The sequence below is a fragment of the Protopterus annectens genome, chromosome 2.part0 (assembly GCF_019279795.1).
Source record: "Protopterus annectens isolate FY-2018-M chromosome 2.part0, PAN1.0, whole genome shotgun sequence".
NCBI classification, from domain to species: domain Eukaryota; kingdom Metazoa; phylum Chordata; order Ceratodontiformes; family Protopteridae; genus Protopterus; species Protopterus annectens.
The window spans coordinates 314,716,328-314,733,802 of record NC_056728.1 but is presented as its reverse complement, the minus strand read 5'-3'; the positions used below and the strand labels follow the sequence as shown (position 1 = coordinate 314,733,802).

General features: G+C 40.5%; 1 protein-coding gene across 1 annotated transcript in view; it reads right to left on the bottom strand.

The window, feature by feature from the left end:
* CCDC192 (coiled-coil domain containing 192) overlaps positions 1–11,054 on the bottom strand; it is a 1,678,242-nt gene extending 1,667,188 nt beyond the window's left edge. Inside the window, exon 1 of the mRNA XM_044060800.1 lies at positions 10,744–11,054. Coding sequence (XP_043916735.1) covers positions 10,744–10,811 — 68 coding nt within the window. The 5' untranslated portion in view covers positions 10,812–11,054. The remainder of the gene's footprint in view (positions 1–10,743) is intronic.
* Between the last annotated feature and the right edge of the window lie 6,421 nt (positions 11,055–17,475).

Below are 17,475 nucleotides of genomic sequence, written 5' to 3'. Positions count from 1 at the left end.
CTCTAAAATGTCCATTGTAGGGCAACACCAAAGCCTTAGTGTAACCCAAATTTTATTCATCTTGCCCACCATTACTTACTACTGATATTTCAGTTAAACCTAAAAGGGGCTTAAATATACCAAGCTGTCTCTTCCTCTTAACTTCATCAAATATTTCATGTAAGAAATCTTGGGGATAACCTCTTCTGCAAAACATGTCAAACAATTTGATAAATTCATCCAAAAACTGAACCTCTTTTTTGACCATCCTGGCGAGCCTGACACACTGACCCTTGACGATAGATTTTTTTCTGATGAATGGGGTGCCAACTCTGAAAGTGTAAATAAGAGTTGGAATGGGTAGGTTTCCTGTATAAGTTGGATTCAAACCTCCCATCCTCCCTGTTCTTCGTCAAGGAAATATCCAAAAAGTTCACCTGGTCAGGATTCACTGTCATGGTTATCTCTAAGAAATCAGTGAAGGTATTGAGAAATCGAAGAAATATCTCCAGTCTGTCAACTGAATCCACCCAAAAAATTATAATGTCATCTATAAAACCTTTATAGAGGCACAGAGAATTTTTGAATTCTGAAGTGAATAACACATTAGTCTCCCAGAATGCCATAACAACATTGGCAAAGGTTGGTGCACATGCAGCGCCAATGGCAACACCATTGGTCTGTCTAAATAATTGTCCCTCAAAACTAATAAAATTGTTCTTAAGGACAATTTCCATGAGCGAACTCAAGTTAATGCTTTTGTCGTTACCTATTTTGGTGTGTAATGCTAAATACTGGTAAAACCAGTCAATTCCTCTTTCATGTGGAATGGTGGTGTACAAATTTTTGACATCAATGGAGACAAACAGAAGATCATTGTTATATAGTCTGTATATAGTCTGTCCGTAACCTCTCTAAGAAAGTCCCAGAAATCCTTAAGTAGTGGAGGGTAATCATCAAAGATATTTTTTAATGCCTGATCTATATATCGAGCTGTGAAGAATGTCTTGGATCCCTTCGCATCAATAATCTGTCTCGGAGAAGGTTCAACCAAAGATTTATGAATCTTTGGGAGACTGAAAATCGTAGGGGTCCTAGGATGTTGCACTTTCATACATTCTAAGTCACTAAGGGTAATCTGACCACTGAGAAAAAGATCTTCTAAAGCCAGGTCCACCCTATGGATTGCCACATTCATTTTATTAAGTGAAATTTCCTCGTAATCGGCTGACAACAGAAGTGAAAACATTTTATTAATGTAATCGTCCTTGCTCATAACTACGAGCCCACCGCCCTTATCAGGTTTCATGATTCGCAGGGAGGTGTCAGGTCTAATGTCCTTGAGTAAGTTGGCTTCCTCACTAGAGAAACAGCACATTTTCTAAAGGTAATAATGCTCTCCAGGTAGAAGTTACAAAACGATAATACCCCTTCCAGGGGTGGAAAGACCTGGCACCAGTCACAGCACTTCTGGACAGTCTATTATTTCACTGCAATGCCCACCCTAAAAGGCATTATTGCTTGCATAACAATATACGGGTCTATATTATCATATTGCACGCTCAGAAGAGCGAACGACAGATAATCAACCCCAGTTAAGCAAAAGCTAAAAACGTAGAAACTTCAGAACAGCGATTATTTTCCAATGGAAAACAATCGCTGTTCCGAAAGAAAAAAAAAAACTTTAAAACATTACTTAACGTTGGGGGGGCTGTACCCCCCACACTCCCTTACTTAAACATACCAACTCCAAGATTGCACTGCAGTGCCGAAAACTCAAAGTAGCGAAAGCGGCCAAATGAATTCTTTCCCAGGGAAAGAATTCGCTGAAAAGCTGCTTCGCTATTTTGCCTTTTCACGCTTTACAGTTCGACAAAGATGCATTTGACAACCTGCGTTTACGACAGCATAATAAGGAGCCCAATATATGCTTAAGGCAAATTTATAACAGGACAGTCCTGGAGCTCATTTCTATTTCTACTGCCTTATAATATGCAAATGTGTTTCCTTACAAATTAATAATATGGCTCAGGAAATAGACATTATTCGGAATTCAATAGGTCCTATCAACATTTTTTTTAACACAGCAAAAGTGGGTATATAGAACACATACTGTGTCTTTCTATTTTACTTTTGTGCTCAGTGGGGTGAAGGATGGCAATGGAAAAGTCAGGTAAGTTTCTGTACCTAATGGTTTCATAGTAACAACGTACTTACATGTGCAAAGCTTGAGTGCCTTTTTACAGAGCACCCCATGCCATCACCATCACTCTCAACCTTCTATTTCCAAACTAAGGAACACTGCCTCTCATAATATGGAACAAATGGACAAAATCATAACTTTCAGTGAATCAGGGACAACAGACTCAGGGTCAAATTCAGAAATAATCAGAGACTATTAGGGACACTTTTAAAATAATAGTACTATTAACTTGAAACATTAACAGAATAAGAGAATGTGAATTAATATACGTTTATTAAATACAAAAGTTATAACTAATTATTATTATTTATAAAGTATACATTGTCACCTTTTCTCCAAAAGTCACCAATTTTAGGAGGGATTAAAAGGGACAAGCTAAAATTTGAGTCAAAATCAGGGATATCCTTGAAAATCACGGATGGTTGTGAGGCATGGACAAATGTGGAGTACTTACTAACAGCTTACTAACTACTTCAACTAGAAAGCTCATAGGGTCGGTTGTGATTTCTTACCTTAAGACACACCATCTTAGCTCAGGCAGGTGTGGATGGTGCCAACCTGACTGACATTCTGCTGGGGCTATAAGTTAAGCATAACAATTGGGCTTCAGACCAGCTGTTTTACATTGAGAGGGTTTGGGGTCTGTACTGTAGTGGCAGAACAGGTAGCTTACATCCTTCTAAGTTGGGAACTGCTGATTGAGGGCTCAGTGTCTGTTATTCTAAAAGTGTATTAATTCTGGTTTAAGCACTTGGGCTTTCAGGCCAGTTATTTAACATTAAGAGGGTTCGTGGTCTGCACTCTTGTGGGAGGAGAGGCTGGACTCTGCCCTTCTGAGCTAGGAATTTCTGGTTAAAGGCTTATAGTGCATGCACATCTGAATTGCTTCTTACTGAAATTGGTACACCTTGTTTGCTGTAGCATAGACTAGATCCAGGCCTGCTGAATCTAGCTTTGTTTGTATAACTTGAGCACTAATCCAGGCATTCTTTAAAGTATACAATTGTATTTATTACTGCTTGGTAGTAACTTGATTAAAGTGTAGCTATCATTCTAAGTCTTTTGGATTAAGCACTTAGGCTTCAGACCAGTTGTTTTACATTAGGAAGGTTTGTGGCATGCACTGTGGTGGCAGGACAGGTAGCTTTCATCCTTCTAAGTTGGGAACTGCTGATTGAGAGCTCAGTGTCTGTTATTCCTAAAGTGTATTAGTTCTAGTTTATGCACTTGGGCTTCAGGCCAGTTATTTTACATTAAGAAGGTTCGTGGCCTGCACTCTTGTGGGATGAGAGGCTGGACTCTGCCCTTCTGAGCTGGGAATTTCTGGTTAAAGGTTTATAGTGCCTGCATATTTGAACTGTTTCTTACTGAAATTGGTACACCTTGTTTGCTGTAGCATAGACTAGATCCAGGCCTGCTGAATCTAGCTTTGTTTGTATGCTTGCTGTTTGTTTGCTTGCTATTTCCCTGGAACACTAATTCCACCTAAAAAGCGGCTTCTCAGCGCTTCTGTGGATCCCTAGTGATATCTGCATTGCTTACTGTACTTATTTCCTTGTTTCACTTGAAAGAAAGTTACTGTTTGTCGTTTTTGCATTTAAGTTACCTGTAACACATTGCACTTAAGTTACCTGGCACTTGCTCACTAAAGCAATTATACAAGTCAGCACTAAAAATTAAAACCACTACACCCTCACTCCCCATTGGCCCTTGTTTTCAATTATAAAGGAATTCCCAATATTATTCTAGCATGTCCAGAGGTCAGTTGTCAATCTCCTCTCCGGTCCAGCTGGTGAACCTGGGAATCTTGAGGCAATGTTACAACTGCCTCATGTACACAAACAACCCTCTCCTCCTCCCAACAAATTCCAACACATGTGAGAGATGCAACCATATAGCCAAACTGGAGGCTAAGCTCTCTCAACTCAGTACTGGCATAACCAGTCAGGAGGAGAAGGAAACCACACTCACCAAAATTCCAGTCTCACATAGACCTACCACGACAGCAAACCAAACACATAATCACACAAAAACATACTCAGAGGCTCTAAATAAAGATCTGCCTAAGCAGCAGAGACCTCCAAAGCAGACACCCAAGCAACCGCTACCCCAAAACAAAACACGTGCAACACATATCTCACAAAGCCAGTGTGCCGAACAGTCACAGCCCTTAAGGCTAAACAACACACCTGATACACTTGTAATAGGTGACTCTATCGTCAGGCACACTGACGTCACGCTCACCAGGCTGAACAAGGAGAAGGTGACGGTGAGCAGCCAGTCGGGTGCTAGGATCCGCCACATAACACAAGCACTCGGGTCACTCCAAGGCAAGTACAAATATGACTCAGTCATTGTCCATGCTGGTGTGAATGATCTGAGACGTACCTACCTGGACTACATGAAAAGAGACATAGAGGAGCTCTCTGAGCATGTAGCTCAGGCTGGTATGACCCTGACCTTGAGTAGCATCTTACCCTCACCAAGAATGATGCCACAATATGAAGACAAGATGATCAATTTCAACAATTGGCTTAAGTACTGGTGTCATTCAAAGGGGATCCAATGCCTGTCAGCCTGGGATGATATGCTCGACAAGCCACGATGCTTTGCTAGGGACGGCTTGCACCTGTCACCCCTGGGCTTTCGGATATTGGCAAAGGCTCTTGCTACCCCCATACAGCCTTTTTTAGGCAAGGCTCAAAAGACAAACCCACCTCCATAGGTATCACAAGGGATAAGAAACTAAGAGTAATGCTACTCAACGCCAGAAGTCTAAACCTCAAGATGCACGCACTTGAAACTCTCCTTAGCATGGAGAACATCGATATCTGTGCAGTAACAGAAACCTGGTTCAGGGATCCCGAGAGCAACCCAGCACTACCAGGTTATACCTCATACCATGCTTTTCGGCACCAAAACTTGGACAGAACCACAAAAGGAGGGGGAGTATCGATATTCATCAAAGATACCCACACCTCCAGGTTGGTGGCAAAGCACGAAGCATCAGAGACTATCCATGTGCAACTAACAGTGGGTAAAACTACATTCCAGTTTATAGCCTGCTACAGACCACCCTCCCAAACCCAGGAACCCCACTCGGCCTCCCTGAGAACACTGAAAAATATGAAGGTCTCTCCAAACACCATTATATTGGGTGACTTCAACTACCCAAACATAGACTGGGAGCATTACTCTAGCTCCAACACCCTAGCCCAAAGGTTCCTAGAATTCATAAACTCAAATGCTATGGAACAACTTGTTACCACTCCCACAAGATGGGAAAACATACTGGACCTGATCATTACCAACATGGGGACTCTATGCTCCAGACCAGAAGTGTATCCCTCACTGGTAAGATCAGACCATAAACTGATCTCACTGGATATTCACATCCCGACCCCACCCCCTGCACAGAAAACCACAGTGAAAAACTTCTCTAAAGCAAATTTCACACTCCTCAAAACCGAGGTGGAATCCTTCAGAGCCCCTGGGCCTGTGGAAAATATGGCCCAGACCGCAGAATCCTTTATAAATGCATTCTATGAACACCTTCAGGAATGCATGGATCATGCAATCCCAAATAAAACCAAGACCCAATCCTCCAAAGGCAGACGTCCTGTCTGGTGGACCCCAGCCATAAATAAACTATACAATAGAAGGAGGAAGCTACTACATGATAGAGCAAAATCCCAAAAAGGGAAGGCATCTCTGATCAGTATTAGCAAAAAACTAAGGGCACTCATAAAATCGTCTAAGGCCAGCTTCGAGAGAAAAATTGCACAGGACGCTAAGTATAATCACAAGGCTTTCTTTAGTTATGTTAGGAACCTGGGTGGGAATTCCCAGATATGCTCAGAATTAGTCCAAAATGACAAAAATTACACTGAACCCACAGACATTGCCAACATCCTAGCTGACAGGTTCAGCGCAAACTTCTCCCCCCCCCCCCCACCAAAAGGGCAAATATCTATCCCAGCAGAGTGCTGCCCCCCTGACATATCAGATGCTCAGGTAAGAGCCGCCCTCTCCAAAGCAAAAAACACAGCATCAATGGGACCAGACGGTGTCCCAGGCTGCGTCCTACATGAACTCCAAGAAGAGCTAAACCCAAACATAAAACTACTGTTCAATCTCAGCCTTACTACAGGATATGAACCCAAAGAGTGGCGTACAGCAATAGTGGTCCCTCTCCACAAAGGTGGTGCCTCAACGGACCCTGGAAACTATCGCCCCATAAGCCTGACTAGCTTGGTCTGCAAAACTATGGAAAGGATCATCATGGACCTCATAAATAAAGATATTGGGGACCTACAGACACTGGATCCTACCCAGTTCGGCTTTGTTAAGGGCAGATCCTGCCTCTTAAACCTGGTCGACTTCTTTGAAACAGTCACCAAGGCCAATGACGAAGGGAAGGTGGTCCACACAGCCTACCTGGACCTCGCAAAAGCCTTCGATACAATACCCCACTCGGGCATTATAGATAAGCTCACTAGCTTAAATATAAACCCCTATGTCACTAGATGGGTTGCAAACTGGCTCAAGGACAGAAGCCACATGGTTAGAATTGCTGGAGCCATATCAGACTCCAAACCAGTTACAAGTGGTGTCCCACAAGGCTCAGTCCTGGGACCTCTCTTGTTCGGTATATATTTCTTGGAGGTACAGGCCAACACAGAACGACTGTGGCTGACCAAGTTCGCAGATGACTGCAAACTGGGCGCCATAATCGACTCTCCAGCCGACACAAGCATCCTCCAAAAGGGCCTCATAAAAACAGACAACTGGTGCCAGAGCCATGGCCTCAAGCTAAATGCCAAAAAGTGTATAGTCATCCCCTTTGGCAAAAACAAAGTGCCCACAAATTACCACATAGATGGTAATCCATTAAGTACAGAAGAAGTAATTAGGGACCTGGGGACCCAAGTTGATAGCAATCTCTCATTTGACAACCACGTGGCCAAAGTGGTTAGAAAAACATTTTACATAGCCCACCTAATCATGAAGGGATTCACATCTAGATTAGGGGAGGTCATCGTGCCTCTTTACTCTTCCCTCATCAGGCCCATAATCGAGTACAATGCCCCTTTTGGGATGTACCTTACCAAACACCTGCAGCAACTGGAAAGACCCCAAAAGTACCTCACCAAGAGGATCAAAGGGCTCAAACAGATGCCATATGCTGCCCGGTTAAAGAAACTCCAGCTCTACTCAGTGGCATACCGCCTGCTCAGAGGCGACCTGTGCCTGACGTATAAAGCCATGTCCAACCCGGAATTAAGGGACATGCTGCACCTCAAAAAATCCAAATCCCATCGAGCTACACGCTCGAGAGACTTGAACCTCAGCACTGAAATAAATAGGACATGCTGGAGGGACAGATTCATAACCCAGAGGCTCCCTTCACTCATAGATTCATAGGTTGGTACTAGGCTATCAGCCCTAGGGCCTATACAAGCCTAGCCATAACAATTCTCATAACAACTCTGGAATAAAATCCCAGTCCAGGTTAGGCAGAGTCCCTCATTGACTCTCTTCAAGAGGAATCTTGATGAGTGGATGGGAGATTGTAGGTTTACCCCGGGTATCACTTCTGTGTCACTGTTAGACAGAGGCACAGTATACTAACCTCGAAAAAGGGCATAGCAAAATTAATTTAAAATGGGTGGCGAAAGCCAAACATACTCTGGCTAGGCTTATAAATGCCCTGGAGCAGATAGCCTAGTATGAACCTATGAACCTATGGTAGTGGGGATGTTTTTTTTAAATGTTATTTTTTTTCTGGAAATAGTAAAAAGTTTAAGTAAAATTTTGAAACTTTTACTGTCAGGCATTACTGACTTAATAAGAGTGAAAGACTATAGACATCCAGCAAGGGGACTGCCATTCCCCCCTGCAACATCTGCTACAGACTATTAAGTTCTTCTGTCTTGTAGTCCTATAATGTGTGTGTGTAGGGGGGAGGGGGTAAAGCCTCCAGACAGACTTAAGCTGTCTAGCTTTTTTAATATCTCATTTTAAGATCTTATATATAAAATGACAATTACAACAAATTATAATTACAATGCCGGCCCACTTAGGTGATAATGGAGAACACTGGACAATGCCAGCAGCTCTCAGAATATTACGGCAGCTGCATAACATCTAGTAGATGCTGCATATAATCTATTGAGTTCTCTTTTTTTACAAATCATACCTCTCAACATATTAGCATAAGAAATATGGACAAAACCTAAAATTATGGGGGGGGGGGGGGGGGGGCAATAGGGACAGATTTTAAATATTGTTCTTATAAACTTAGAAAAATGCTAGAATAACAGGATTTACATTAGAATGCATTTACTGAAGGAAGTCTGAAACCCAAATGTATGTTATTATTTAATAACTTTAGTTTTCAGTAATTTTCCAGAAATTCATAAATTTTATGAGAAACAGACTGAAAATATGAGGGAAAAAACTAGTTAGGACGCAAGTTGTAAATCCTTATATACAGCATTACTAGGGGATTCAGTTGCCACAGTGAAATACCAGTTACCAAACTTTGCCTCTCAACTTCTTTGCTCAAGAAACATTGTCAAATGTAAACTTAGTGGGTAGAAAAGTGTCCAAAATCAGAAACATTTTTATTTTAACGGTTGGTCTTACTAATCCTACATAAATTATAGAGGACAGGTTTTAATACACATTTTTTGTAATGAAATCATTGGCTGTCTGGAAATTTCATTGATTTATCAGCCAAAAATCCAGCATTTTAGGAGGGACAAACACACACATACAGACCCTAACTCGGCAAAATCATGGACTTTTTGAGAGATGCGCACCAAGATCTTTCCCATAGCTCTCAACTTTTCTCACCTCCACAATCAGGCATCTTTGTAAAGTATCACTAGAATCAGCAGGAGAAATATATTGAATGAGAAACTGCAGATTCAGTAAACACTTTCTAACTGTAATTATTGCCATTTTATTAAGTGTAACCCACCTTCCTTTCTCCCTAAAATCGACGAGATTCAGCAAGCACTTTCTAACTCTCATTATTGTCATTTTATTAAGTGTAACCCACCTTCCTTTCTCCCTAAATCGGCAGCTTGAATTAATGACTGCACACACGGGGATATAATGAAGAACTTTGGACCGCACCAGTGTTTTTGCGTAGCTCTCAGAAAGTTACGGCAGTTGCGTAACATTTAGGAGCTGCTGCATATCATCTCCTCAGTTGACAGTCCTCAATTTCTTTGCTCAATAAACAGGGGCAAGCTAGACCCAAGGGGTAGAAGGGCCATTATTGTTACTCGTACTGTTCCTCACTTTCAGTCTTAAAAAGCCCAAGTTCCTCACTGTTCCACATTTGAAGGGCATGCCCTTACCATTCAGTGTTAAGCATTTTTCTAATTAATGTCGTGGACAGCCCGGGAGATAATAATGCACAGCAATAACGAACAGCTGTTCACTTTTATCATATTTATTGTCAGTAATTGCAGCTCTCAACCTTCCATCTCCGAAACAAGGAACACTAGCCCTCATAATGTGCAGCAAATGGGCAAACAACTTCACCTAAAAAGGTCATCATGGGATAATAAAAATATTCTGGTTTTGCTCATAAAGATCTTTTAATTAATTAATATGATTATTTTCTATTTATCATGGATATCAGTTAAAAATTCCTAACACTGAATGTGTGACAGACCCTATCAAAGTGGAACATGAACATTTTAAGATCCCCAATTTGGGTACGTTCCTCGTAAGAAGGTACACGCGAGAGGTACGTAAATAGTTTCAGGTGATGATGGAAAGCACTCGACTTTCTGGATTTGCACTTACACTCGGTCCTGTGTTCTCCATTGTCGCCCTTACTTCAAACCGGGGGTGGCTATTGCGTATCCTGATGTGTCCTAATATAAACAATCGGCGGATGCGCTACTACTTCATAGTGATAAAAAGTTCTTCTGATGAATGATTTACTTCTTTTTACCATGGAATAGCAATAAAACAAATTCCTAACGGTGAAATTAAGTGACAGACCCTTCAATGTGTAACTTCGAGGAACGTGAAAATGAAGAATGTTCACCGTATTGAGTTACGCTTGAGAGGCGTCCATCGCCCACCGTTTGTCTAAACCTCAACGCAACTGAAGTATGATGTAACGCCATTGGTGTTGTACGGCTTTCGATGTAGTACCCTACAACTTAGTATATTTTAGTTTCACTAGACTAGTAGATTTTCTAATATAATATCGGGGCATTCCCTTCTAACGCACCATGCCACGGAACTGACTTTACAGTTGGCTCTTCTCTCTCAACAGCTGATTGTCAAACGGTGAAATTATACAAGGTGCTAGAACGTGAAAGTTAACCAATGACGGAAACGTTATAGACTCGGAAAAGCTTAATCTGAGAAGATAAAGTAACTAAGACTACATTTCCAGTTAAAACAAAAAGTTGCTTGGTGTATGCGCAGAGCTCGTAATACAAATAAACAACATGAAAGGCACGTGTATTCAGTGCTTCACGTGTTTGAAAGGCAATCGTTACTATTCGTGAAAATACACTTATTCTGACCTGGGTGTTATGCCGGCTTGCTTCCGCGGCAGGGGTTTAATTCGTTTAGCACTCGCTGCTGCTCCCATTTGTGTAACAAAACAAGTAAGCAGCCACTTATTTCACAGTTCTGATGGGGCATGGATCCGCAACCGGTGTCTTTATGACCTGCGGGCGACTAAAAGTTATAGATCCTGCTGTATTCGTTTTCACCACATTTCACGGACACCGCAATTCCAATATTTACCATACGGTAGCTATCATCGATGTACGGGTTCTGCAAGATTCCGTTGTTGACGGTAGCCTAGCAACGGAATGCGGCTTACTTAAAAATCGACGAATTAAGCAACTACAGAGCAGTATTCTAAGACACGTGTTATATTTCACAACCTGTCATTAAAGACGACTTGTCCTAAAAATATGGAACCAGGACTGGCTCATACCTGTCAACCTGCAGACATTGAAAATAGGAGGGAAAGCCATTGAAATGTAGCGATATCTAGCCAAAAATCTGGACATCTAATCAGTATAAAGTTTGAGTAGAGAATAGCTTAATACATATGGACAAAGCCTGTCATAATGGGAGGACTAAGGCCCAAAAATATGGACACATTTTAAATATTGCGCTTATAAATTTAGAAAGTTGATAAACAGGATTTGTATTAGCGTACGTTTTTGTGAAGGATATGAAGTCTGAAACTCAAATGTACATCATTTTTAGTGACGTCAGCCCAGGGGTGTAGCTAAGATTTTCAAATTTGTACTCTCAGCTCTCAAACTGCTACCCCCGTCACCAGCCAAGCTACAGCCATTCTCGTAATTCACGGTTCGCTGTTTTAGTGTCGATGAGGCATTCACTGTAATGCCTCTTCAGTAATCTAATATAGATTCACTCAAACTCGGTTCCTTGAATCGAAAAAGAACCTGAAAGTCAGTTCTTTGAAAAATGCAGCATGGTAGTTGTGGTTGAGGATTCATGCTTTTGTTTTCTGTAACTAAGGTACAGGTTTTGAGCTTGAGTAAATTACTAATTACCTGCTACCCCTAACTAGGGTGTTTCATTCACGCACACACCCTTACCTACCTCTTGGTGCAAGAAATATGGACAAAGCCTAAAATAAACAGGGACAGATATTAAATAATGCTCTCGTGAACTTAGAAAGTTGCTAGAATAACAGGATTTGTGCTAGTATGAGAACTTTGCTAGAAAAACAGGATTTGTGCTAGTATGAATTTTTCTAAAGGACATGACGTCTGAAACTCAAATGTCTGTCATTATTTAGCAACTTCAGCCTTCAATGATTTTTCTAGAAAATCACAAAATTTATGAGGAACAAACAAAAAATATGGGGCAAAAATCTGGACATTCTGCAAAATTTGGACAGTTGAGAGGTATGCTACCTACCTACCACACATACACACACACACCTCTCAACCTCTTAGAGCAACAAACTCATAAATAAAACTGAGGCAAAGGCCCAAAAATAAGGACATTTTTTTTAAATATTGCTCTTATAAACTTAGAAAGATAATAGTAGTAGGTCTTGCATTAGTACGGATTTTCTGAAAGGTATGAAATCTAAAACTCAAATGTCTACCATTATTTTCTAACGTCAGTCTTTAATGATTTGCCACTAATTTGCCAGAAAACCACAATTTTATGAAAAACGGACCAAAAATGTGATGCAAAAATATAAAATTGCCAGACAATACAGCTGGGAACCTGTCAAAGAAGGGACACCATTTTAATATGAGCACAGTTGACTTGAGCAGCTAACAAAATTAGAGAATCTACATGCATTTCTGAAATAAAAGTAATGTATAACTCTGATCATTACAGTTATTTATAAAAGTAAACCCTCCACATTTTCTTCCAAAATTGCTATTTTGCGGAGAGATTATTAGGGGGAGAGCAACATTTTGAGCCAAAATTGGGGACAGTTGAGAGGTTTGGATATTCCTAATTCTATAAAGCAATTTACTTGCACATACCTCTCAACCTCTTAATGCAGGAAATCTGGACAAGGCCAAATATATTGGGGGGCATACAAACAGTACTAAAAATTGATATTGTGTAAACTTAAGACAGTTGATAGAATATCAGGTCTTGCTTTAGCATGTATTTTTCTGAAGATTATGACGTCTGAAACTTAACGTCGGTCATTATTTAGTAACGTCATTCCTAAATAATTTGCCAGAAAAGTTTTATTTTGCATTTTACAGCACGAACACCAATACATATCTGCTAAACAAAGCAATGCAGTCTCACAATGAAACTAGACTTAGCATTAAAACTTCTTTGCCCTTGAAACTCACATTCATTGAAACAGCATTGAAACCCATATTCAAAGAAAATACATTTTGCCAGTGGCAGATAAAGATGAACTTTGGGCTGTTTTCAAATCATAGGCCCCTTGCACATGAAACATACACATGCTCTTTGATACACCTTCCTGATTGTATTAAATTATATTCCTTGTACAATACAGTATAGTTGTTAGAGAGCGTTTTAAATTTATTGTTTTGAACATTTTTCCAGTAACCAATGAAACAAAATACATGCACCAATAATGACAAAACAGCCCAATTCATAACATTTCCATCATAAAAGTCTACTCAAACTTCTACAGTCCACCAGTATCAGTAAATATGCACAATCTCTGAACTAGTAAAAGCCATCTACATAATTCCACATTAAAGAAATCTGTAACTAATGAAGAGGCTGCTGCTAGCAAACAACTTTATATTTCATGGTTTCATCTACAAAGTGCCTGTTGCCCTTGAGGAATAAATTGCCTATGTTGCATTAAAAACAATGATGCGCTAGTAATATTGCAATAGGGAATGGATGGCAAACTGATAGCAGGTTCATAGTTACTACTAGATATCTTCGCCAAAACAGACTACAGCATCCACCCCCCTTTCCAACACAGTGCAGTATCAGCAATGAATCTTCCTACTGTGGAAGAAGAACCCACAGCCTTCTGTATCAAATGCAAGTATACTACCTGTTGTGCTATTAACAGTACAAGCAAACTTAGCATAAGCAGCACTAAACTTTAGTTCCCCTGCAGCTCTCAGCTCCTTGTAAAATGTCGACACTCAGCTGTATCTCTGAACTTTGCAGCACAAGAAATCTGGAAAAAGCCAACATTTATTGGGGAGGGGGACAAAAGCCCAAAAACCAGGGACACATTTTAAATATTGCTTGTATAATGTTGTAAAGTTGCTAGAATAAAATACTGTGTTATCACCATGCATGTCTTGAACCCAGAACCACATGCACTACAGTCAGTGCAACATACCACTATGCTAAATCAGCAGTTTGAAAAATAGAAAGACAAACTTAATGGCTCTCAATTAGATAGCTCTCAACCTCTTAGCACAAAAAAAAACTGGACAAACAAAGCCAATAATTAGGGAATACAAATTCAGTTCTCACTTCACACCTTAGCACAAAAAAGCTGGACAAACAACAAAAACAATAATGGGGGAAATACAACTTCAGTTCTCACTTCTCACCATAACTCACAACTGTTAGAAAAACAAATCTGAACAAAGTTCAGAAATGGTGGTGGTTAGGGACTTTAGGCTCTTCTTACCCTGAAGCAAAGGTACAGGATTTGAGCCTAAACACCTATAGCCAGCAGGTGTATTATGTGGGGGCATTTACACACATACATACACACACACACACACACACACACACACACACACTTTTCACTACTGCACATTTCTCACACACACTTGTCTTTCACTACTGCATATTTCTCACACACACATACTTGTCTTTCACTACTGCACATTTCTCTCACACACACACTTGTCTTTCACTACTGCACATTTCTCACACACACATTTGTCTTTCACTACTGCACATTTCTCACACACACACCTTACCTGATAATCTGTTTGCAATTGCCTTCCACTCACTACATCTTCACATTTCATGCTCGCAGCGATAATCCATTTGCGATTGTCTTCCACTCACCCACTACTGCACATTTCCCACTCGCAGCGATAATCCATTTGCGATTGTCTTCCACTCACTCACTACTGCACATTTCCCACTCACAGCCAGCCGGACATGACGTGAGCTCACTTCCGACTGGCTGGTATCCTCCTTAAAGGAGCCAACACTGTTTAAAAAAGAAAAAATATGTACGTACGTTTTTTTTTTTTATAAAAAAGCTACCCCCTCTTCTAAAGAAGTTGTACTGAAATCAGTACAGTGCGTATGCCTCCCGACGTCCCTGCTTCAGCCCTCAGATCATTCCATTCATCTACCAGAAAATAACCGATTTTATGAGGAACAGACCAAACAATATAAGGTAAATATCTGGACAGTTAAGAGGTATGCACATAATGTCCTGCTTCCTGCAGGAATGTGGGATACTACTGAGAAACACGTTTAAAAACCAGACCGACAAAAACGATGAAAAAAAACACAACCACAATATCAATGTGACAGGTTAAAAATTGTACACTTTAATTGACTGTACTGTAAAATTATGCTGCACAAGGTCATTTGTTTTTGCTACTATAAAAGGAAATTAAGATATGTGTTAAATCAAGTTATGTAGTATATGTCAATCAAGCTGGCACCTCCATATCTGCGTGAACTAAGATGGTGAGTCCTAAAGTAAAATATCACAGATTTGTGTCCCCTTTCTTTAATTTATTGGTGCCACTAGTATGTGGTCATGCAGTGTGGCTATTACAGTTAATAAGATGTACGGAGAACTACAGAGCTTAGGTTTTAGTAAAAACAAAAAAAAAAAAACAGTTGATAACAGTGTACACCATACACAGTGTGCTACAGTGCTCAATTTTTATTGTAAAAAAACAAGCAAATGAATCTTTTTTAAATGTGTCAAATGTAGCAAGCAGTTGCTATAGTTTAGACACAGGGAGCACTGCAGTGCTCAGGTTTTAATTTAAAAAAAAAAGAAACAAGCAAATCTGTTTTTTTTTCTTTTAAACTGTAGCAAATAAGCATTTGCTACAGTTTAAACCACAAAGGAAACACTACAGCATCCTGGTTTTATTAAAACAATTCTTTTAAACTGTAGCAAGCAGTTGCTACAGTCAAGACCACACAGGGAGTGCTACAGCATTTAGGACTGTCCAACTGACTGCAAATGCAAGTAAATTTCTTCTGTTTCTCCTTTCTCCCTTTCCACACTAGAATCTCCTTGTGTTCTGATTGAGTGTGCTTCTCAGCTGATAAGTATAGTTTTTGGCACTTTTTAACTGTTCAGAGTTGAATAAAACAATAATTGAATTAAGTTCATAATACAGTTTGAATAAATTGCATTTATTTAAACTGTATTTGCTTTAATAGTGCTACACACTTTTGTGCTAGCTTACACTGCACTTGAATTGTTTTTAGTGCTGTTTTAACTGCTTTTCTGTAAAAAAAAAATCTAAGCTTGTTTTTTGCTTTTCCTGTAACTAGTCTAGTCCAGATGCAGATTTGCTGTATCCAGGACTGTTTGTAAGCATCTGAGCCCCCAAGCCTTTCTCTGTTGGAGGGGAAGCCTTCTAGCTTATCAGTGGGAGAGGTAAGCACTAGGTAGCCTATCTACCACAAGAGAAGTGGTTTCTGGCCCAGAAATTGTAGTGTATTGGCTGCTTGGGCAGTTTTTTCCATCTCTTTCAATTTTCTGGTTTAAAAGCCCGCATTTGCACTTGTTTCCCACCTTTCCTGTAACTAGTCTAGCCCAGATACAGATTTGCTGTATCCAGGACGGTTTGTAAGCTTCTAAGCCCCCCCAAGCCTTTCTGTATTGGAGGGAAGCCTTCTAGCTTGTCAGTGGGAGTGGTAAGCACTAGGTAGCCTATCTACCAGAAGAGGAGTGGTTTCTGGCCCAGAAATTGTAGTTTATTGGCCGTTTGAGCAGTTTTACCATCTCTTTCAACTTTCTGGTTTAAAAGCCTGCATTTGCACTTGTTTCCCACTTTTCCTGTAACTAGTATAGTCTAGATACACATTTGCTGTATCCAGGACTGTTTGTAAGCTTCTGAGTGGTGCCAAAGTCTGCTCTTCAAATTGTCCCTTAGATCTGCTAGTTCTCTCCTCTCCTGCACTTTTACTAGCTTATTAGTTTAGCACTTTACCAGACTTCTTTTAGCAATTATTGTAGCACACAAAAGTGCTACCAGCACTAAAGGTTCTACAAGGAAACAGCTCCAGTACTTATTATTAATGCCTATCCCTCCAGGCATGTCTAAAGTTCAGTTCCCTGTGCTTTCTACTATTAACTTGGTGAACTTGGGCATCCTGAGGCAATGTAGCAACTGCCTCATGTGCACCAAAAAGCCTCTCCTCTTACCTCCCAACACTCAGACTTGCGAGAGATGCATTTATATATCCAAATAGGAAGACACGTACTCTCCAGCCAAGACCAGAATAGCTGGTCAAGAGGAGAAGGTCAACACTTGCACTACATCACATGGAACACATAGCCCTCCAGAACACGCACCAGCACTGCCTTCACATAAAAACACAAACCACACACCCACCTTCATGGGGGCTCTCAATAAAAATCTACCCAAACAGCAGAGACCTCCAAGGCAGAAATGCACTCAGCCAACACAACACTAATCATGAGACACATAACTCTCCTTAACAGTGTGCCACACAACCAAAGCCCCTAAGGCAAAACAGCATGCCCAACACACTAGTAATAGGTGACTCAATAATGAGGCCACTAATGTCCCACTCACTAGGTTGAACAAGGAGAAAGTAAC